This window comes from Onthophagus taurus, chromosome 1, assembly GCF_036711975.1.
Source record: "Onthophagus taurus isolate NC chromosome 1, IU_Otau_3.0, whole genome shotgun sequence".
Classification (NCBI taxonomy): domain Eukaryota; kingdom Metazoa; phylum Arthropoda; class Insecta; order Coleoptera; family Scarabaeidae; genus Onthophagus; species Onthophagus taurus.
Genome location: NC_091966.1, coordinates 5,572,820 through 5,597,426, shown reverse-complemented (window position 1 = coordinate 5,597,426; position 24,607 = coordinate 5,572,820). Strand labels below are relative to the sequence as shown.

Below are 24,607 nucleotides of genomic sequence, written 5' to 3'. Positions count from 1 at the left end.
GTTTTCGGCATTAGCAGTTTCTCGAAAAACGAGGTCATGACATGTAAGCTATTTTTTTTCTAACTCTTATAGTTTCCGAGTTAGCCTATTCGGACATCGAATTTGAACCATTCTGTACAATTAACTGATTAGAATAATTTGAATGATTGTAGTATTTTTTACATTTTCTAATCTTTTTGTTATGGTGGGTGCAATTATATATGTATATTTGCGTTATTGACGAATAAACAGTAATTTATGAAATTTTATAAAAGATTTTGCAAATTTTATGAGTTATTAAATTAATATAGGCAACCCAAATTGTCTTCAATTTCACAATGACGTTTAAGGTTATGTACATTCGCGAAATGTTTTTGTTTTGTCATATTACTGTTAATAAAATAGAAAAATCTTCTTTTTCAATCCGATTAATATTTCAAATTAAATTTCGAATTATTAAATAAAAAAATTAAAATTTAAAAAAAATTTTAAATCAAAATTACAATCGAAGCTAACTTCAGTTGATAAATGACATTTACATTTGTGTACGTTTCACGATTTCGTTGATTCGAGTGAGACAACAACTTGAAAAATAACGAATTCCAGAAGAAGATAGAACGTCACGAGTCCATATACGTGTCATATCGATTACGTTAACAGTTTTTAGTGACATGTGTTGAGTTGCAGGCCCTGAAAACTGAAAAAGTGTATTAAAAAAAAGTCGTAACATTCGGAATTGACTAGGTTGGTTGTGCGAGAGATTATAAATGTCAGATACGTATTGTTTTTGTGAATCGTGTGCGCCAGTTGTCGTGTTAAAAATTACGCCATTTCCGTAAAAGGGGAACGTGTGAAACGGACGCACACGAAAACACACATGTTCAGGGTTACATTGCCGATATGTAAACCGAACGATGATATCGAATAGTTCGCAGTCTTACAAGTTGAAAACTTCGAAGAGTTCCAGTTTTCAGGATAACAATCATCAGGTGGACGATGTTGTAGAAGACGAAAGCGTGGATGGTGACGCGGCCCCATCCGGGGACGCTAATCGTAGATATCAGGTCTATAATAATGGTCGAGATGGTCGGTACAGAGGCATCAAAACCAGACAAAATAATAACCGTAGCACGGAAAGAAGGAATTTTATTAGGGGAGGAAGAGGTGGTTCGACACCATCGAGGAGAGGTGAACGCGATTATAATGAAGGTGTTTATATTATTGGAAGGAAATATCAAGATGCGTTGAATAGAAACAGTGGTACGTATCATCCTTCAAAATATTATGAAAATGACAAGAAAGAAATTAAATTTAATTTGCCTGAGGATACAAGAATATCAAAATTATTGAGAAGGTTAAATATCGAAGAGGATCCAGATAATTCCCTTGTTATTTCAAAGAAGCTTTTAGAAGTTTTATTAATCCCTGATAATTCTATTTATGTTAAAAAGGCTTTCCATATATTATGTGAATCTATGTTGGATATATTGAGAGTCGCCCCCGGTCCAACAGCGAAATGTCAAGCTGCAAGGGCTTTAGGTCGAATGGGTTACATTATGGGGCAAGAAATCGATTTTGAAAGATTCCAAACTTGGTTATTTTCTAAAATTCCCACCAATTCAGACAATTTAACTTACTTATTCATGAAAGCATTTTTAGAAACGTTATCACTCGAAAAGAAAAAACCCGTTTTGCAAAAACATTCAGCGTCGTTAATGAAAAAAATCGTTTCAACCATTGAAAATACCGATAACATCGACGTTTTTAAAACGGGCCTTGAAGTCTTGGTAAACTTAGTCGAGTTGTACCCCGATGATTTTTATCCGTTATTTAGGGACACCACAGATATAGTGATCGGTTGGCACGTGGACCATACCCAATTATTATCAAACATAGAGTTTATCTCGAAATCGATGCAAAAATTTTCGAAATATTTCCAATTAAACATCGATTTTTCGGTCACGTTACTTTTACATTTCATGGAAGATATCGAAACTTATAGTAACCAATTAAAAATTGAAAAAGATTCGGATACCATCTCCGCCATAGATCACTTAACGGTCTTTGTGCTCGCCTTAAACACCGTTTTGAAATCGCTCGGACAAGACGTGTTTAATCCAAAAAACGAGAACATCACAACAAAATTCGTCACCGATTGTTTAGAAAAAATCGTCGCAACTTTAATTAAAGCGCTAACCCCGGCGACTTTTTCACTCGATAATTTAACAATCGCGGGAAATGAAAGTATCGGGTTGTTATTATCGGTGAATTACACGAAACCGATTCATTTGTGTAACTCTATCTTAACACTCGTCGATTTGGAATTGTCGATGATTAATGAATTTTCCGACGCGACGATTATCTCGGTTATGTTGATGATTTCGAAAGTTATTAAAGAACTCTCTGCTAGTTTACCAGTTGAACTTATCCCGAAATTATTAGGACCCGAATCGGAAATTGTTAAATTAAGAAGATCATCTTGCGAAAATATTTTAGAAGCCATCGTTTCCGTTTATCAATCATTACTTAATATGAAAAATATTCCGCTATTACAAGAGGCTTATCGATACATTTTGGGCGATTTAGAACTTGTTTATAAATATTTCGTACCAATATCACCTTTATGTAGTAATAACCCCTTTATGGAGGTATCTTGTTCGATTGGGGAAGCTGAAAATATGATTTTATTTCTATTCAAGTGTTTATCCCAATTAGCGAACGTAAGCGGATCAATAATTGGGATGTGGGCTCTTAGACCAAGCATTTTAGAATTATTAGGAGTCCTCCTTGAACCATACAATGAAAATTTGTCAAAATCGAACCCAATTCTCCAATACAGCCTATTATACCTATTATTCTCACACTGCAGATGCTACAACTACTTTATCTCAAATTCAAGCTTAGTTACCGATAAATTCAACATAATCGGCCATTTGGGATTACCCGAAACTTTTACAATAGACGACGTTGGAAAATCACCGAATTCGGGGCATTTCCCCATCGTTTTAAACGTTTTATACAAAACATTATTAACAAAACCTTGCACCGAAACCATTCTTTTACTCCTAAATTGGTTCGAGGATGTTTTAATTTACGCCGAACCTTACTTAGAAGTCTTTTACGACACCAACGAATTTAGACAACTAGTCGAAATCACTCTTAAAAGCGGCTACTCAAAAATCGATAACGTAATATTAACCGTTTGCAAAAACTTAGACAAATTATTAAGCAACAAACGATTAGCTTTCCCCAACGCATTTTTAACCAACATAAACGAGCTTTGCGTTTTACACATGACCTCAAACAACCCAGAAGTGCGTCAAAATTACACCAAGTTATCCGTAAACATCCCATGGGATATCGCCGTAAAAGAATTCGGGAAATTATACACCATAGATAAAGCGAAACAAATTTATGGGAACTCAATAAGTCGTTACAACGTTTACACTTGCGTTTTAGCCCAACATTTACACGTTTACGGCTCGATGTACGGCGAAATGCTTCCGTTTCAATTAAAATCGTTCATGAATTACCTCTTAAAGAACGAAATGTCCTCGGAAAAATGGTTGGAAGATATCTTTATTATTTGTTGGTACATTGACGCGGAAAATCAAATTTCACCGTACACAACGCAATTTTATGATTTGGCGTTAAAATCGAAATCGGTTTTGCAAAGTTGGGCCACCTGGGAAGCGGCTCAATTTTGCGTTAACACGAAATTAAGAACGCCGTTGGGAAAACCGAACGAAACGTTCACCAGTTTTGAGATAAGCTTAAAAAATACGCTAAAAGATTTGGTTAAGGTGAAAGAAAACGCGGATTACGAAGTTATCCCCGGAGCCGTTGATGAATCAAAAATTTATCAAGTTAGATTATTATTACAATTCATGGATCATTTAGAAATCAGTATTTATAACGCTTACGAAGGATCGGCGATTGCGATTCCTCAGCCGACGAAACCCGTTCGGACGTTTTTTAACACGAATTCATCAACGTGTAAAGAGTGGTTATCGAGGATTCGTCCGACGATTATACAGCTTGGATTACACGCGGGGCAATCTGCGTTTGTTTATCGGCATTGTCAAATACTGATTAAGGATTTAGTTGATGGTAATCAAATTGAAACGCCGGAATTTGAACAAACCGTTATGTTAACAGCGTTATCTTTGTTAAATATGCACGAAAGTGATTGCTTACAAGGACTTTATGTGTTTTGTAAAAAAAATGGGAAAGAAATTAATTGGATAAAAGCTTGCGTCGATCAAGCGTCCCAAAGGTACGAATTAGCCGTTGATGGGTATAAAAAATCGATCAATAAAGAGTTGCCGAATTTTATTAAACAATTTATTTACGACCAAATCATTTTTTGTTTGAAACAAATTAATAATTGGTATGATATTGTGATGTGGCAAGATGAAGCTGAGAATTATTTGGGGGAAGATTATCAATGTCCGAAACATTCTTACAGCACTTGGTCGCGCGATTGTTTTATTTCGCTCTTCGAAATGGAAACGGGAAATGTTTTAACCGAATTATCTTCATGGGAGGAATCCCCAACGTGGAAAACTTGGAGTTGCCAAGATGTTTTGTGCCAATCGGAAATGGCCGTTTATAATACAGCGTTTAACATTTTAAGGGGCGATAAAGAAACAACATTAAACATCTTAGATTTGAATTTAAATAAGATTCATTGGGTTATGCAAGCCGAATTATTAGCTTTACCATCGGAGTATTTACAAAATTATTGTTTATTAAACTACATAACTCACGGGTTAAAAAATATCGTTAATAACTCCCCGGTTAGTAACGTTTTGTTGGTTTCTGAGAATTTCGAGCATGAAATCGACAACGTTGATTCGTGCGTTTTATCGAAGATTTTATGGTGGTCGGAGTATTTCGCGAAAATACAAAATCAAGGATTTAGCTTGTTCTGCAGCAATTTAAGATTAAACGTGATTAAAAGAGCCCGCAAAGAAAAGAATTACAACTTAGCCGTGCGGCATTTGTACCATTTCCTTCAAGAAAAAGATATGGTATCTCCAATTGAAAATTCGGGCTCAATTTTAATCGATATCACAAACTCGCTTATTAAAAAAATCCCAGATTTTACGATGTGGTCGCTTGATACAGCGAAAGCAGTCCAAGAAATGATCAAATTATTGTACGTAAACTCCGAGCATCGACCCCTAACTTTCAATTTATGTGCAATATCTTCTACGTCGATATCAAAGTGTGCGGATAGATTCGGCGGGAGCGAATTAAAATACATAAGTAGTAAAATTTTAATGAAATTAGCGAATTGGTTGCAAGTGAACGAGCAAGTTTCGATTACAGAGCTTGATAGCCCCTTAGGAAAATTTTTAACAGTTTTGCCCGAAATTGGAACTGCGGAATACATGAACATAATCCCGCTAACCGAAATGGCCATCGGGAAATTGTTACAATTCAGCGTCCAACAATGTAATCAAACGTTAGCGAAAAGTTGGAACGCTTACGGCACTTGGTGTTATCGTTGGGGGCGAAAAGTCGTCGATTCGACCAGCACGGAATTATCCAACATATTAACCGAAGAAGACCAAACGAAAATCCAACAAGTTTTACCCCCAGATTCAAAACCCGACGATTTAAGAAGAATTTATTTGATCCTATCTCAAGTGAGAGTCTTCATAGACGAAGAAGACATCGATTCAAACGAAATAAACACCTCCGAAATGATTAAAAGCCAATTACAAAACGTTCCCGTGCTATCAAACGCATCAGAAAACGAAATCCAAAGTTTAGTCCAAATATGGAGAACCATCCATAAAAGAGTTTTCGAATATTACGAATTAAGCGCGGAAGCTTATTTCAAATATCTCCATTTAACAACAAATAATGAGTATTTCACCCAAAGCACCGAATCAAACATCGTTACGGTAACTTTAAGATTATTACGATTAATTGTAAAACACGCCTTGGAGCTTCAAGATGTTTTAGAGGAGGGTTTAAGAAGTACCCCAACCCAGCCGTGGAAAATTATCATCCCGCAACTTTTTTCGAGATTAAATCACCCCGAAAACTACGTCAGACAAAGAGTTTCCGAGTTATTATGTCGAATAGCCGAGGATGCCCCTCATCTCATCATGTTTCCCGCGGTTGTTGGTGCTTTAGAAGGTGGGGTTAAATTCGATTTCTCCGAAATTTCCCTCCCGAAAGATTGTTTGTCCCAAAATAACGAAAATAACGACGACACCGAAGACGAAATCGAAGACAGTTATGATAGCGAGAATGATGATTCTAAAAACGTTTTGCAATCGTGTTTTAAATCGATGGTGGACACTTTAAGTAAACAAGCGCCGGAGACGATTAACGAGGTGCAAGTTTTAGTGAAAGAGTTGCGAAGAATTATTTTGTTGTGGGATGAATTGTGGTTGGGTACTTTAGCCCAACACCACGGCGAAATTAATAAGAGACAACAACAATTAGAAGTTGAAATCGATAAGGTCCACGCAAACCCTCATTTGAGTTACGAGGAAAAATCAAGTTTAATAACCGAAAAACACCGGATTATTATCAAGCCGATTATTTTTATTTTAGAACAATTAAATGATATAACGAGTCGTGAGCCGGAAACTCCGCACGAAAAACAATTTCAAGAACAATATTCCCAATTAATAATCGACACTTTAGCGAAATTAAAAAACCCTGGTAATTCAGATAAACCACAAGAATCTTGGGCGTTACTTAAAGACCTCCAAACGAAATTCCAACAAAAAGCGCATAAACGAACATCGTATTCGTTAAAAATGACCGAAATTAGCCCGGTTTTAGCCGGGATGAAAAACACGATGATAGCAATGCCCGGTTTAGTTTCTACTAAACACAAAATAAATATATCACATGTTTCTAATCACGTTTCGATTTTACCGACGAAAACGAAACCGAAGAAATTAGTTTTTCATGGTTCCGATGGCCACACGTACACCTATTTGTTTAAAGGATTAGAAGATCTTCATTTAGACGAAAGAATAATGCAATTTTTAAGTATTACCAACACCATGATGGCTCAAAATAAAGACGGATTAGAACAAAAATTATATAACGCGAGATATTACTCCGTTATTCCATTAGGACCTCGTTCCGGTTTGATAAGTTGGGTGGATGGAACCACACCGGTTTTTGCTTTGTACAAAAGATGGCAACAAAGAGAATCGGCGAAATCTTCGAAATCATCAAGTAGTAGCACCTCAGTTTTAAGACCATCCGAATTATTCTATAACAAATTAAATCCGTTATTACAAGAACATGGTGTAAAAAATGTTGATAATCGAAAAGAATGGCCTTTGGTTGTGTTAAAGAAAGTTTTAACTGAACTAATGAACGAAACACCCAGCGATTTATTAGCTAAAGAGTTATGGTGTCATTCTGTTAATGCTGCAGCTTGGTGGCATATGGTGCGAAAATATTCTTATTCTGTGGCGGTTATGAGTATTATTGGGTATATTATTGGATTGGGAGATCGCCATTTAGATAATGTTTTGGTTGATTTAACCAGCGGGGATGTTGTCCATATCGATTATAATGTGTGCTTTGAAAAGGGAAAAGCACTTCGAGTACCAGAAAAAGTTCCATTTAGATTAACACCGAATATCCGCGATGCTTTGGGAGTTACAGGAGTTGAGGTGAGTCAAAAACTAAATTATATTTACATAAAAATATTTTTTTTAAACTTTATTAAACACACAACACAAAATATGGAATGTTTTAAAAGTTAAAATATTTCTTTTTTATCTGGGTAAAGTAGCGTCCCAGTCGATATCTTTAGTATTTTTCTCCATAATTGTAATTTCCTCTTCCAATGACTTAATTGGCGGTTTTAATCCATTCTCAATAACGGCAACGGTTTTATCCGGTTTGTTTGGTTCGCGACTATTAGTTCCGGTCGGCGTATGATCGGTGACGTACTCGTGGAATTGCGAACCGATTGAATTCGGTGATTTGCATTTGAGCATTGACAAGAAAGCTTCTCGGTAATTCGAATTTTTCCACGCGTAAATCAACGGGTTCATGCACGAATTCGCCATCGCCAAAATAAACGTGATTTCGTAGACCAAAAACGGAATGTCGCCCAATAATTTGTAGCACGTTATCATTATGAAATACGGCAACCAACACACCGAGAAACAACCCAACACCAAAAGTACAACCTGTAACAAAAGTGATCAATCAGTTTAAGTTCTTTGACTTTTGTTATTTTTAAACGATAAAATATTGTTTCTATTTTAATCACGTTTGGATAAAGTTCTAAGTGGTTTATTCTCCGATTTGATATATGAAATATGCGGTCACATTAGAGACCTATTTCTGGTTGTGGTAAATTTAGATTCACTTTAGAATTCTCCAAGTCTCTATTCATTTGGTGCAAATGTATCGTGTATATTGTAAATGACTATGAATAAATTAGTCGATAATCATTCATATAAAGTCTTAACATTTATATAAACTCTTTCTAAAAAATTGGGTTGAGGCAAAGTCTCGAAATTTGTCAGAATCTTATTTTATTTTCAGTTTTGATTTAACCCCGGTTATTGCGCGTGTTTTGAAAGTGAAAAATATTAAATTATGTGGCTAAATTATTGTTATTGTTGGATAAATATTAATTTGTAAGCAGTGAATCAACGAACAAGGAATATGAAAGAAAATATATGATTGCAACAAGAACAGAACGATGAGACAAAATAGGACAGAACGTGATAATGGACCAATAGAATTTTGAAAGGGTTTATCAGTTTAAATATTCCATTCCTGATAACAACATAACACAAAATATTGAAAACAGAATACGGGGAATGAAATCGAATAATTTATCCTGCCATACAAAGATAGGATCATTTCGATATACAAACCAGTTAAGGACAACATCACACAGCAGTATAGATGAGGACTAATAGAGAACTGGAAGAGCTATATAACCTGCCAGATATAGTATAAAGTCAGAAAGATTGAAGCTGGCCATGTTAGGAGACAAGACAAACGTGTCGCCAAGTTGGTATGGAAAGAATTCTTAGAGGGAAGGCGGCTGCTAAGAATTCTAAATATCGAACGACTAGGGGAGGTAATGTTGGACCGCAGCAAATGGAGGCAAATTGCAAAGTCAGCGAAGACCCTAAAGTGCCGAATAACATTTATAGGAATCAGTTGGTTAATTATTGGATGTAATTTCAACCAGTTTTTTTTAACAATTAAAAATCTATTGAAGCTTTTGGGATGCATTTGGAGATAATATTAGTAATATATTGAAGAAATATTGAAGTAGCTGACATTCATTCGGAACAGTTACAAGCCATGAAAGTAAACTGTAAGCAATTAGGAGTTATGTGTTGCTGTGGTCGGTCCGAGATTTGATCCGTTCTTCCTGTTGCTTCCCTTTGGAAAGGGGCAGACGTTTCGACAAGATCTCACCGGGCATCTTCAGTGTGTTGTCGTAGTGTCCTGTCAACAGACTTCTTCACGACAACACATACTCCTCCATCCATGAAGCACTACGCATTACGATTAGGAGTTATTCTTATATAAGATTAGAAACAGAATATGAGATAAAATATGAAATCAATCACCTACGTATAAACTTTATATGAAGTGATTTGATGAAATATGTCTCAGCCGCATTAATGTCTTAACCTGACGCTGGTAAGATACTTAATGGCCCCTTTTCACTATGGCTCATGATGGACCACTAGATTGGTCGCTATGATGGCCACCATTGATGATGGCTAGCATGTTTGCTTCCACACAGTGGTATAGTCTAGATAGCCCACCTAATGGACCACTGTAAGCAACAGGTGCTGTTGACGACCGAAATGGTTAAGCAATGATGATCTACTGTGCGGACATGCCACTGCGCAATTAGCTGCGCATAATGGTGCCCTTTGATGTGTGGTGTTCGACCGCTCAGAGGGGCCATAATAATTTTGGCATAACTTTGGATTTGATGGTTTGTAAAGGATTTTCCAATAGGTGTTGATCGATGTTGTTTTGGCGGCGTCTGTAATATCTATTGTTTATTATTCAGTCAATAATGCCAAATCACCAATGATAAGTTACATGTCCAAAGCAGCAGGTCCTAATGATGAACCTTTTTTGTCATAATGAGTATTGGTTATCGCCAAGAACCTCATCAGTGTCCGTGAAAATCGGAGGTTCGGTCTATTGACCAAACTAAATCTTACCGTAGTGTAGGGGTGTGTATTACGGGTCTGCGTTCCTGTGTAAGTGATTTCCTGGACAGTGGCAGCTCCTCCTCCACGCGGCAGGGATGGTAACTTCTCTCTTAGGAGCAAAGTACGAAAGTTTTCTCTATGAATAAAGGGTCCTACCCGGACTCCACAAGAGAAAGTATGACATGTCCGTAAAAGTGCAGAAGAACCATGGGCAGTCGATACCTCGCCGTGCGCAAGAACTGGGATTTTCGTAGATTTCAAGTTGGCGAATTTTGTGTCTCCAACTGACCCAGGAACTCAAGTTAATAATAAACGGCGTTGTCTATAGTTTGTTCGCTGAGTGAGCTTCGGAGTTTTGACTGAATATATGTATAACAAATATATTAACAAGCAACATTGCCGCATATAGGATGACGCCAATCCACACGAGGTTCACGACGACATCATTAAAATACCGCATTTGTGACTATCGCAAAAATTTAGCTTCACATTGAATATGAATGAAATGAACTTTATCTGTTAATAAAATCGTGTATATCTTAATGATTCGTGGGAAATAAATTGTTTTCTTAAAATGAGCAGTTTGAGAATTTGAAGGTAGGTTTGACCTTGATTACGTTGTAAGAGGCTTTTGTCTTCGCCAGAAATTTATTTCTTTTAGAATCGCAAATTGGTGAAAAAAACTTGTCACGTTGGTATTTATGTATATTTTTAAATACCTTCCTACGTAATTCTTAATTTGTCAAGTTTACGAACACAATAAGGAGAGTGAACTATCAGTAGTTTATCTAATTTATACTATTTATATTAGAACTAAAATTACAGTAAAATCCTCATGTATGCTGATGATGTTCATAATTCAGTTTTATGAGTGTAACTTAAACATGTCGATATCTCTAATTAATTTTGACCTAGAATTATTGCTTCGTAATGCTAAACAACATTGCATAATTATCAGAGCTTCAAAAACGTGTTGAAATTTAATAATTTTATTTCCATATAAATTAATGAAACGTTGCTCGATTGATTTCAACAAATACGGTAATCTCAGGGGAAATTTCTTTTCTTATGTGAAATACTGATATATTGGATCTAAATTAAAAGTTTACATGTTCTGGATTTGTATCCATCTCTTATGCTTTTCAGGTATCTGTATGCATTTCTTGGATCATTATTTCTGAAGTCCTCTTCTGTTTCTACTATGAGGTCGTTCTCATATTTTCTTTTCTTACTTCTGCACATTTCATCGGCCTTTTTTCTGGCCTTCTCAAAAATGTTTTTTTTTCTTCTGTTCTTCTTTTCTTTCTTCATCGCCTTTCTGCCTTCTTCATCAAATCAGGTTACTCTCTTCAGCCTGTTCTTCTTTTAACTGCTTTCCAGTGATCCTCTACTAGTTGATGTGGTTGCCCGTTATGTATTAGGTTTTGCGTGTCTCTTAATTTAACGTTCAATATACTACTAGTTGCTCTTTTATCGATAAGGACATGGTCTATTCGTTTCGCCGTGCCTCCATCTGGTGATATCTACGTGGCTTTGTGGATTTTTTTTGCTAGGGGCAAAATTAATTAGGTATTCTCGGTTTTTATTGGTACTATCATGCAGAAGTGCCCTCCTATTGATTTACGGAACTGTTCTTTTTTTGACTATTATGGTATATATATCACCCGTGATAATTTTAATATTTTTTTTTGTGATTTAACTTATTCTCTTTCTGTGAACTGATAGAATTATTTCTTCGGCTCTCTCGTTTCCTGAATTGTTGTGATCAATCCAATCGAGAGCAATAATTTTAAGATTGGCTACGAATTTGCAGACTCAAACAACATGTAGGAGCAGATATGCTATATTGGTTGTGTTCATTTCAAGCAAGTCTGCTTCGTTTTGTGGAAATGAACGTTCTTTCACATTAACTGTATTATGATCCGATTGTAGGTCGGCTGACAGAAATAATTGTTTATGAGAATGTGATGGCTGATGATGAGTATTTAAATCTCGAAACCGGTAAAATGTCTTTCGTAAAAACGCAACATAATACAATATTACATCTTCTTTGTGACTCAGAAAAATAAGCTAAACTTCAAATCATTAAAAATGTAGAAGTTCCTAAAATTCAAATGTTCAACTGCATACAATTTTCGGTGACATTATTACGCAAATAAGATTCTGACAAAGAGTAAAGATTTAAATTTACAACAATATAATACATCGTTTACTACAATTGACCTAACCTTGGACCAAGACTTATTTAGTACCTAATATAAAAGTTAAATTAAATAACTTCAAATGAGTCACATATAAATTGCTTACAATAAGTGTTAAATTTTAGACTTTAAAGTAATCTTAACGGTTTACATCTCATTAATTTATGTTTAACTGAATGCAAAAACTGATTCAAATGAAAACTAATAAGTGTCAGATTTAAACTGAGCCGTAGGGTCTCGAACGAGATAAAATTTTGTAAATAAAAATTGTTATCTAATCGAAATTGCGGGTTCTACCCCTCTACATCAACAACTACACGTTCATTAATAGTCATTAAATTTGTTTCTGTCGTTTTTTGAAGGGAATCGATGTTGTTGGGTACATGATTGATTTTTAATCAATAATTATTGTTTTTAACGTAACACCACAACTATTTGAATGTGTTTGAACATGTGGAAAGAAAATAAGTCTATTAAGAAACAAGATTGAAGTTAAGAAATATAGATGGTGAAATTTTGGAAAAGAGAAAATAATCAAATCTCTAACTAGATTTACATTTTCCAAATAAACTAACATTCGAAAATATATCGCCGTCGCTTATTCTTAAATTTACCTGAATTGATTTCCAATCGGTTCCTGTGTATTTAGAGGTTTGGAGGACGCATGTTCTTATTTTTTTAGCATGTGACGCCGCAATTCTCCAAATTTTCAAATATAATACGATGATGACCACCCAAACTGATGCGAACATCGGTGTTAAAATAAATATAATATAATTTTGAGGAATGATTTCGGTGAAAGAGCAATTGTCTTGGTTTATATCCCAATTATTCCATATTACAACGACCGTTGATAAAGCAAAAGTGATTAGCCACCCAAACACGATTATTCCATAAGCTAATTTCTTTCTCATGTATTTTCCATATTCTAAAGGATAAACCACGGCGGCGTATCTATCTGCTGCTATTACCATTAAATTAAAGATTGAACTGGCGCAAGCAAAGATAACCAACACGAATCTGATGACGCACGTTTCTCTATTCGATCCCAAAGTTATACCAACGCTGAATATAAAATGATATGGAATTGCCAAACCGACTAATAAATCACTTAAAGCTAAGCTTAATACAAATCGATTCGAAACTAAGGCTCCAAGTTTTCTTGTAAAAATGATTGCGCATATTGTTAAAAAATTCCCACATACTGTTAATACCAATAACAGTAGCATTACAATGAACCAAATGATCATTTCTACGTAGGTAATCGATTGATGGGTTTCTGTTACCATTGCGAATTTTTCTATCATCAAGCTTTCGATGGAATTCATTTAGAAAATTTTTTTCTGAGACCATAACTAAAAAAAAAAATTAAAATTAAATTACATATACCTTTGTGGGTGCTAATGGGATTTATGGACATAAAAATAATAATTCGATATTTACAAATCGTTATGTAAACGATCGGGCTATATTGAGAACCCTCACATATGGAGTGTCCATTAAGAATGGATGCTTCAAAAAGAGCTACCGTTTACTTTCCAAATATGACAACAAAATGTGCGTTAATAGTACAACTTTGTTGATTGACCTTGAGGTTGGAGTGGTTTAAAAAAAAATTGATTGTTATAGGATTTTGTATAACTTTATGATGATTTAATTTTTGTTAATGATAATTAAAATCAACAAATCACACACCTTTATTAAATTTAATTTAAATGATTCAATTGAATTAGAAATCGCCGATAACTTTAAACTAATAATTTATTAATTTGATTTAATTTAATTTAATTAAAAAATGTAATTAGGTAATATATGTTATTAATAACCAAGAAAAAGCTATATAATAGAATTCAAATATAATAACGTTATCTATTTCCTAACAAATTTTTGGGCAAAGTGCACCAAGTTTGAAAGAGGAAAGTACTCACTGGTGAATCACTCGAGTTTAACTTTACATCATGTTAGATAAAAGTTATCCTATCGTAGTGTTACCGTGATATTAAAATGAAACTGCACTTTTTGTATTTTTTTTTTTTTAAATACAATTCACGAAAACGAAGGTATTTTAGCACAGCGATGTTAAGCGTCTCGACGCTCGAACGGAACTGACGATTAGATTGCTTCGCCTCGAAAGTATAATCGGAAATGATACAGGGATTGTAAACTGCTAGAAAGATGATCAACGATGATTAAAATAACGAAAGTTATCAATTTTTTTGTGATGGCAAATTTGTGGAAAAAAATTGTAATGATTTATTTTTGTTTGTTACGCAAAGGTTTTTGCAGATTTAGATTTAATTTTTGAAGTGTGCAAAAAATGCTTTTTGCTTAGGTCCAAAGGTGAAAATTGTATTAAATGCATCATTGTTGTGTTATTTAGGTGAATCAAAGAGATTAAAAAAAAAAGGTTTTTGTGTTTAATTAAAACAAAAATTCTTCTTATTTTTATTTTTCGCCATGGGTTTCTTGAAATTAGCGTTTATATTCAATTAAACCTTCTTAATTTAGATGGTGATGGTGGCCAAAAAATTATTCAAATAGAATATAATTTTCTGTACATAGAAGAAAAACCAAAATTTTCCTTAACACATGGGGAGAACCCCCTTCTTCTTGTGTTAAGACATCTGTCTTGTTTCTTAATTATTAATAGCTGAAAAGTTAATGTTAATAAGCGTTTTATTGTTTATAATTTACAATATTTCTACAAATACATATCTAATACAATATACAGTGCTAGCGTAAAGTAACCCCCCCCCCCCCTTTTTTTTTAACTTCAGATTAACAGATTAAGATATCAATATGAACAAAGTGTCAGTTTCTATATTTTATCAGCACAAATATTTTCTTATGGAAAATTTTGCTATCACTTGCGGAATTTCGCCGGAAAAACCAACGTATCTTCGTTGACTACCTGTCCAGATACAATGGGCCAAATAAATGGTGGACGGTCAGTTAAAGGTCCATAAGAAAATGTTAGTGCTGATAAAGAATATATAGAAATAGATATATAGAAACTCACGTTTTTTTATTCATATTGATATCTCAATCTGTTTGGAAGTTAAAAAGTGGAGGGGTACTTTACGTTAGCACTGTATGTATGCACCCAAACCCTCTACCCTCCTTCCCCATCTCTACACCCTCGGCTCCTCGCCCCAATTACCTCCCTCATCTATCTTTAGCCCTCACCCCTCTCTCCCACAATCTGCTTCTTGTCCATCGCCTCCTTCCTTAGCTCACTACACCCTCTCAGCATGTGTTACAATGTCTCCCAATTCTCTCCACACAGCCTACACCACCTTTCCACATCGTCCACCCAGTACATGTTCTCTCTCTCCTCATTGCGGAATCTGGCCTAATCTCTTCCCTTCATCATCCTCTATCAACAGATACTTTGGCATCTATATTATCTCCCCATACCTTACATTATATCTCCCTTCCGATATCTGTGACCTTCTTTCCTGCCGCTGTATGTCCCTGTCCCTATCTCTCAGTTCTCTCCACTCTTCTATTGTCAATTCCAATTATTGAATATCCCACTCTCCTATAATATCCTTCTCTATCTATCTGCCAATCTTCCTTCATTGCCACATCTAAACCTGGCTACCAACCTTTTTCCTTCCTCATCTCTCTCCGTTATCAGGTATTTCTGGAGTCCCTCCGCTACAATTTCGGCATATTTTGGGTTGGATCTACTTTTCCTTATCCCCGTTCCTCTCTTTTGCATTCCCACATCTTAATCCTCTGGTTTCTTTTCCTGTTCACTTCTTCCGTTGAATACCTCACCTTTGTGTAGTATTCCTTTATGTAGTAAGACCCCTTACTCCTTCCATCCCTATATTTGTCTTCTTTTGTAGTTCTTTTTGTGGTAGCATTTTCTGCTGCTTCCTTTCGTTATTTGAGCTATAACTTAGAAGTTGCTGCTGATGTGATTTGGTAGTATATGTCTGCATCAGTATTAAATCGTCAGCATCGAGTAAAAACCTATTCTGACGGGTCATATTGTGTCAAAGAAGTCAAAAGTTGCGACCGCCAAAAGTTCCCTTCGAAAATGTATTATGTGGATCCGGAGAGTTTTATTATTTTTGAAAATCCATCAATGGATTCAGAAAATTGGAAAATTATTGAAAATGAAATCTTTTCGAACGATTTTTTTGCTCGCTAAAGCTCGCAGAAAAAAAAACTTTCGTTCTCGAATGCAAAAGTGTCATTTTGCTATCTTGTATCAAAAATAACTAATTAAACGTTATCAGAAAATCTCAAATAAATTCCAGAAATCACTAGAACTATTTTGAAATGCTTGGGATTTATCAGGCAATCATTGTTGATGCACATTTGGAAATCTTTCAGAAGTAAACTAGATATATCTCAAACAAATCCCTAGAACTCCTTTGAACCGCTGGGGATTTATTAGGAAATCGTTGATGATAAAAATAGGAAAAATTCTTAAATGCATTATACAAACTTTTTACCATACATATTAATTATTTATTAATAATAAGAACACAACAAAAATTGGAAAACTTAAAACATTTTGCATACAAACGTTATCAAATTTCTCACACTCTTTCAGTCTCATAGTCATCTAAGTCATCAATCAGATATCTGATCAGTCACGTCATCATTGATGGAATTAAGCTCTTTAAAAATTGAAACCAACTTAGCAGCTTTGACATTGCCTAGCCGATTACGTAGTTTTGAATGGACTAAACCGTATGATGAAAAGAGTCTTTCTATGTTGGCTGACGATGCAATAGCTGTATGAAGCTGTTAAGCAAGTTCCAATGCTGTCGTATTTACATTTTTCATAGAACGCCACCATGCCAAAGGTTTTACATTCCCAATTAGATGTTTAGAAAACATATGGTTTAAAGCGTACACACTTTGCCTGGTAATTAATAATACTTGGCAATGCTTCTAGATGATAGATATCTACATATTCCATGCCAGTTTCTATTTGTTCTTGACTAAGCTTATTTCCTCTAAAGCGATGATCAAGCAAATTTGCCAAAAAATGAGCTGGCGTCAAAGCCATTTCTATAGGCTCCTTAACTACCAGTGTGTAGTTACCCATAAATTCCATCCATAAAAAAAACTTTTTTGTTTGTGTATCGATTTTAATAGCTCATTACAAAGATCTCGTAGAGTAGAGCCTAACATAGTTTTAGCGGCGCAGATTTTGGGCGGCAACACTTAATGTGTGATACCTTTTTGGAAAAAGCTTGTCCTGTAGATCATGTCATAGTAATGGCGGCGCGAAATTCTAACAATAACGGATATAAATGAGTAAAAACGCTATAAACAATCATACCCATAAACATAACTTTTTTGCTAATTCTTCGATTTTAATGTATTATACCTTTTTCAAAAAAAAAAATCTTTTTGATCTTACGTGAAAACCTCGTAAACGACACCAAACCTGTTATAGAGTGGATTTTGAATTTTAATATTAATTATTGCAAAAATTAAACAATTTTAGGATTTGAAAATGTTACCAATCCTTCTACTTTTACATACTTTATCGATTTTTTGAAAAATGGTCTTTCTATTCGATTTAGGATAACGGCCCTATACGGTACAATAAAAATGTGCCATGAATATTTATATACAATTTAATGTAGCAACTAAATGTAACTACAATTAAATTAGATTTTAATAGTTGACTACTTATACAATTTTATTTAATTGATCTCATTTTGTAAATGATTGTTGTAGCGAGTTTTAGATAATTATTATCTTTACAGAAAAATTATATAATATACAGTTGACTTATACAGGGAAAAAATGAACAAGTCCAAAAATGCCATAATAATGCTTATAATTTCAAATTCCATAATGACCAAGTCCATTTTGTGAAAACCTGTACAGGAGAAAATGACTAAGTGGACTTAGTCATGTTTTCTTGTCAATATTTTTATTTCTAGGATTTGTCTTAAATAAAGATAGCCATGCATTATGCTTAACGAAAAAAAACGAGAGAAAAGATACAGAAATATGATGTGACAGACAGGGAAAAGAGAGTGACGTTTAAACAGTTTATCATAACAATAATTATTACTTAAATCAAAATAAAATTGTGTTCTATGTTATTAGACTTAATCTTTGGTAACTATCTACACGTATTACAATAATTTTGTTTTTCGGATATTTAGTTTTAAAAAATAATAAGCTAATGCAATAATACCTTATTTTAGTGGCAAAATGAGTTGATAATAAATTATTATAACAACGTACAAGAAATTATTAATGATCTTAGGGATGTTCCGGTAGAATTTGCTACTAATTCTAATAATACAAGCCCTACGACTTTAATAATAAATGAACCACTAGTAAATCCTACGCAAGTTATAGAAAAACGCAGATGGGTAATAAAAAATCCTCAAGGAACAAAACGTGAGAAAAACAAGTTATTAAAAAAATCGTGTTTAGCGTATATTAATACTAAAGGCAAACAAATGCCTGCAAAGTCCCCTAGAAATGTAAATTGTGACAATTGCCGCTACAAATGTACAGAAGTATTTCCTGCAGATCGTCGACAAGATATCTGTAAACAGTATCACAGTCTATCCTACGACAGACAAAAGGACTTTATAATTAATACCGTTGCAACTTCTGAATGCCGAAGAAAACGAACGAGGGACTCTAGTAGACCTGCAAAAAATGTCTCTAAAATGTATACATTTGTTAAAAACGGAGAAAAGAAAAGAGTTTGTAAAAATTTTTACTTAAAAACCTTGTCGATAAGTCATGGACCGGTTGATTCTGCTATAATGAACATAGACACAAATGGAATAAATCATTCAATTCAAGATCGACGAGGAAAAAGTTTCCCAGGAAATAAGACTAAACCTGTCATTTTGAATGAGGTGAAGAGACATATAGAATCATTTCCTGTGATGGAATCACACTATTGTAGACGTGGAACTACACGGAAGTATCTTGACTCTACCTTATCCATTCTTAAAATGTATGAATTGTACAAAGATTTACAGATCAGCAATCAAAAGGATTTTGTTTCTCCAATAACATATAGGAGGGTGTTTTGTACGCAGTATAACTTATCTTTCTTCAAACCAAAGAAAGATCAATGTTTGCTGTGTGTTAAAGAAGCTAAATCTATTGAAAAATCAGAAGAATTTCTTTCTCACATAAAGCGAAGGGATGATGCTAATAGAGCAAAAGATTTAGATAAACAAAGAGCAATTCATGACAAAACTTTTGTATCAGTCAAAACTTGACTTACAGAGTGTCCTGCAAATTCCATGCTCCGATGTATCACCTCTTTACTACAGTCGAAAGCTATGTGCATACAATTTAGCAATTTATGAAGCAGCTCCACCAAATAAGGGATATTGTTACCTTTGATCCGAAGTTGATGGCCAACGAGGAAGTTGTGAAATAGGTACAGCTTTATTGAAGTGGTTTAAAACTTTACCTGATACTGTCAAAGAAGTGTCACTCTTTAGCGACACATGTGGCGGCCAAAACCGAAATAAATACATTGCGGCTCTTTTGTTGTTTGTAGTCAACCAGTTACCTATAGAGATTATTACTCACAACTTTTTAGAAAAAGGTCACTCGCACATGGAGGCCGATTCGATGCATAGTGCAATTGAAAGTGCAAAAAAATACATTCCTGTATTTTGTCTTAATGATTGGAAGACAATTATGACACTAGCAAGATCCAAAAGAGGCAAAAATAAAACTTCTGGTGCCTACATTGTAGAGCAAATGACTTACCGTGACATTATTGACTTGAAAGCACTCAATACATCTGTACTGTACTACAAAATACAATTCGGGATGAAGGGGGAGAAAAAATAGAATGGTTAAAGATCAAACAATTAAGGTACGAAAAAGAGAAAAAAAAGTTTATAATGTTCCGATACAACTATGATGAAGAGTATAAAATATTTAACATTAAAGGCAAAGCAAAAGGTAGGCCCAGTAATAATATTCCAAAAGAAACTGAGTTAAAGAAATGTTATACTGAACCCTTGCCTATATCGATCAAGAAGAAAAACGATTTAATTCAACTTTGCCGTAAGGGAGTAATTCCGATCGAATACCATGGTTGGTACTTTGACATACCAAGTGACAATTCCTTGAAAGACAAGTGTCCAGAACCCTCACACAATGAATATAGTGATGAAGACATATGAAGTTGAAACTAGTTACTACTACTTGTTTAATTATAGTCTTTTTTAAGTTTAAATACATATTCTAGAATCTGCATTGTTCATAGAAACCATTACAAACCTATGCAGTTGAAATGAGTTACTGGTTTAGTATTTGCTTAAATTAATTATAGACTTTTTTAATTTAAAATACATATTCTAAAAACTATATTATTTTATAAAAATCATTATAAACTAATCTCACGTAAAATAATTGATTTTATAATAAGAAGCAAAAATTAGAATACTAATAACTCAAAACCACTATCTGTGGACTTAGTCACTTTCTCTTGTATACCGACGATATTATGTTAATTAGTTTTCCATTTTTGGGACTCTAAAGTTAGAGAATTTTCTTATATATTTTACTGTTTTTCGCAGAATTTAAGGTGTTCCCGACCAAAATCTGCGCCGCCAAAACTATATTAGGCTCTACTCTACGAAATCTTTCTAATGAGCTATATTAATCATTAAAATCGATACACAAACAAAAAAGTTTTTTTTATGGATAGAATTTATGGGTAACTTCACACGGGTTCCTTAACTTTATTCGTATCACTTACCGAAAATTCTCCATTTGCTTGTTCAGTCTCGAATAATTCCAAAAGTTCTAGCCATATCTCTGTAGCCTCTCCTATAGTGCAAGTGTCTTCGATATGCTTTAATTTTTTTAAATAGTCTTGGGCATTTGTCTTTAAATTGGTGTCGTTTACAAGCTTTATTATATCTTTATCAATACTTATTCTGTTGTTTGAGCTGTCTTTAAAGACGCACGGCTAAACTCGAATATTTCTAGTTCTAGGTCTAGTGTTGTATATTTCTATTGAACTAAAAGTAGAACTAACACTAGGCCAACAACTAGACTTATTCCGGTTTAGCCGTGCGTCTCGTAAGACGGAAACTCAGTTATCATAAGGACGTCACCTTTTCCAAAACTTCTCCTTTGCTAAAGTACCCAATACCTCTGTACTATTAAGCTACGTTGCATTTTATGTGGGGCAGTGCAAGTGCGTAGTAGTTTCGTAACTATGGTTACTGCATTAATATATTGCGAGTTATATGAAATTCCCGGTATAAGAAAAAAAATTAATTCATAAAAATATGTTCGTAATTAATTTTGAAATTAAAACGTAATAATTTTATTTTAATCCAGAAAAATTATGCAGTAAAATCTATTGAGTAGATTACTGATAAAGCTCGGTAATGTGACGATAATGAACACGAACGTGCAAACACAACTGGTTCGAGTTGTTTTCCTCACTTTTTATTTTCGTTCCCTAAAGCTCCCGTTCGCTTTATTAAAAACGCCATAATCTCCAATGATGATCCATAAACATTAATTACTCGACCGTGGGCAGGCAAAAAAACGTTATATTAACACACTTTAAAGACCTCCCGGATTACCATCTTTCAAGCGTTAATTATTTTTCGGCACCTCTTGATGTGTATAAAAATAACCTAATTTCCGAGTCATTTTAAAAATAATGAAATAAACGATTTTTTTAACAGGGTATTTTCCGAATGGCTTGTGAAAATGTATTGAGAACAATGAAAAAAGGAAGAGAAACATTGTTAACACTCTTAGAAGCTTTCGTTTACGATCCCCTAATAGATTGGACCCTTGGAGTTGAAGGATTAGCCGGAACGATTTTTGGGGGAGTTCCCGGAAGTGCTACTAGTCGGCAAACAAGAAAAGATTTGGAACGAGAGGTTACTTTAGCTATGTACAACGTTAGGTGTACTGAAGTTAAAATAGATTGGAATAAAAATCGGTAAAAAATAATAAATTTAATTACTCATAACAATTAATTAATTTTTTTTTTGTTTTAGCGATGATATTTTAAACAATCTCCCTATTTTAGACGAGTTATTAACGAAGTGGTTGAATGAATCTAAGACATGTTCTCAAGTTCAAGAATTGCTGCAAGATCTTCATCAACAAATGGCGCTTGTTAAAGAGGCTGAAGCGAATGGAATATCGAAACATTCGTTGTATTCGTTACCAAATCGATATAATAAATATAAACAAGCTCAAGATTCTATAGCTAATGCCAAAAAAGATTTGGACTCTTTAATTAAAGATTGTGGTGCTAAAGGTCAAAGATACACCGAAGCTTTGTTGATATTGGAAGGTCAACAATTCCCGCAATGGTTGATGGAATTAAACGCGAGTTTTGAGGCGGAACATCAATGGGCTTTTGATATTGTAAAGGACTTTTTACAAAACGCCGGCCAATCGACGATGTTGGCACAATGCGAGCAATCAGAAAAAGATATAGATCAGTTATCAAAGCAACAAATTTTATTAACAATTAAGTGTTTGCAATCGTTACAAGAATATACAGCAATTATCCAACAATGTCCACCTAATTTTTTGAAAAGACACAGAATAAATGCTTTTGCAAGGTGGTGCAGGTAAAAAATAACTTTATTAACCAAATTCTTTGATTAAAACTCATTAATTATTCATTAGGTACCTTCAAGAGACAACAAATTTAACCGGTTGCGATATAGTTTACACAGAATTCGTACAATTTATTGAACAAAACAACGACACGACAGTAAAAAACGCTTTAAAATTCGCGTACCAATTAAACGTGCTTTCAACAGAAACGGCGTCTCAATTAGCAAAAGCATTAGATGATTTCACCAAAATCCACACCGAACCAGGCGTTTTAGATCGAATGTACAATGACGCAAAATTGGGAGTCCTCAACTTTTTGCGACAAGAAAAATACGCCGCGAAAGCTTTTGAATTTGTAATTATAAGCGAATTGCTGCTTTTAAATCAACATTTTCTTGGCATCGAAAGAGCCGCTTCGAGACGAGGCGATTGGTTATTGAAATTATCCGCTGCTGATAACGTGTGGTTATTGGAAGATCTCACTTATCAAAGCGATAAAGCCATGGAGCTTTTAAGCTATTTGTTTTTGTGCACGAATAATGCTGCCGACAAATTAGAGGATCCCACTTTTAAACATATCTATAATGTTTTAACGTGTTGTAATTGCATGTATAAAGGATTGCAAGAGTTGTACTTTAATTTCCATACAATTATTTTACCGGAATCTATGAAAAAAATACAATGTTGCGATGTGAGCGTTTTGGAAATTATTAATGAATTGAATAGTTTGATTCATGGAGTTGGGATGTCTTTACCGGATATTGTGGCGCATTTAGAGAATAATTTGAAGTGTACTGTTATGGAAATGGATATAAGTGTAAGTTGGTTTTTTTATTTATTAAGGGAGATTCCAGTCTAGAGAGTGATAACAAAATCAAACATTTTAATTTTTTTTTTGTTTGCAATTATATACCATGTTTGTGAAAGTATATTTAAAAATTCGCATTACTTTTTAAGATATACTCTTTACTATCTCTTAATATTAATAAGGGTGTTTTCCAAAAAGCTTCAAAGATTTTATAATACAGGAAAAGTTGATTGTTGTGAATCAAACTGGTTCTAATCTACTAAAAACATCTCTGGGATACTTAATTTGGATGAAAAAATGATTTTGACGTTTTTTCAAAGTGACCCAAAGATACAAGGGATTTAAAAAAGTTGATTGGTGTTTGTTAAAATGGTTCAAATTGACTGAAAACGATTTTAAATTACTTGACAAAGTCAGAAGAAGTCAAAAAACTAATAAGGGGATGTTTTCCAAGAAGTTTCAAAGGTTTTAAAATATGGGAAAAGCTGATTGGTATTAATAAACCGGTTCTAATCTATTAAAAACATCTCTAAGATATTTAATTCAGATGAAAAAATTTAAAAAAATGATTTTGACATTTTCTGAAAGTGTCCCAAAGATACAAGGGATTATAAAAGTTTATTGGTGTTTGTCAAAATGGTTCAAATTGATTGAAAATGTTTTTAAATTACTTGACAAAGACGGAAAAAGTTAAAAAAATTAATAAGGATGTTTTCCAAAAAGCTTCAAAGGTTTTAAAATATGGGAAATGCTGATTGGTGTGAATTAACTGGGTTCTAATGTATTAAAAGCATCTTTGATTTTTAATACGAATGAAAAAAATGGTTCAAATTGATTGAAAG

At 34.1% G+C, this 24,607-nt stretch overlaps 2 protein-coding genes across 2 annotated transcripts in view; one reads left to right on the top strand and one right to left on the bottom strand.

Moving 5' to 3' along the window:
- Positions 1–534: 534 nt before the first annotated feature.
- The window catches only part of LOC111419737 (serine/threonine-protein kinase Smg1), a 37,003-nt gene continuing 12,930 nt past the window's right edge, over positions 535–24,607 (top strand). The window contains exons 1-4 of the mRNA XM_023052597.2: positions 535–7,640; positions 22,063–22,325; positions 22,384–22,968; positions 23,027–23,774. Coding sequence (XP_022908365.2) covers positions 894–7,640; positions 22,063–22,325; positions 22,384–22,968; positions 23,027–23,774 — 8,343 coding nt within the window. The 5' untranslated portion in view covers positions 535–893. The remainder of the gene's footprint in view (positions 7,641–22,062; positions 22,326–22,383; positions 22,969–23,026; positions 23,775–24,607) is intronic.
- LOC111419738 (muscarinic Acetylcholine Receptor, C-type) lies at positions 7,658–14,492 on the bottom strand. Its single transcript, XM_023052598.2, has 3 exons — positions 14,308–14,492; positions 12,994–13,734; positions 7,658–8,165 (listed from the first exon to the last, which is right to left on the bottom strand). The coding sequence occupies exons 2-3, from the start codon at positions 13,705–13,707 to the stop codon at positions 7,746–7,748; spliced, it is 1,134 nt and encodes a 377-aa protein (XP_022908366.1). The 5' UTR covers positions 13,708–13,734; positions 14,308–14,492; the 3' UTR covers positions 7,658–7,745.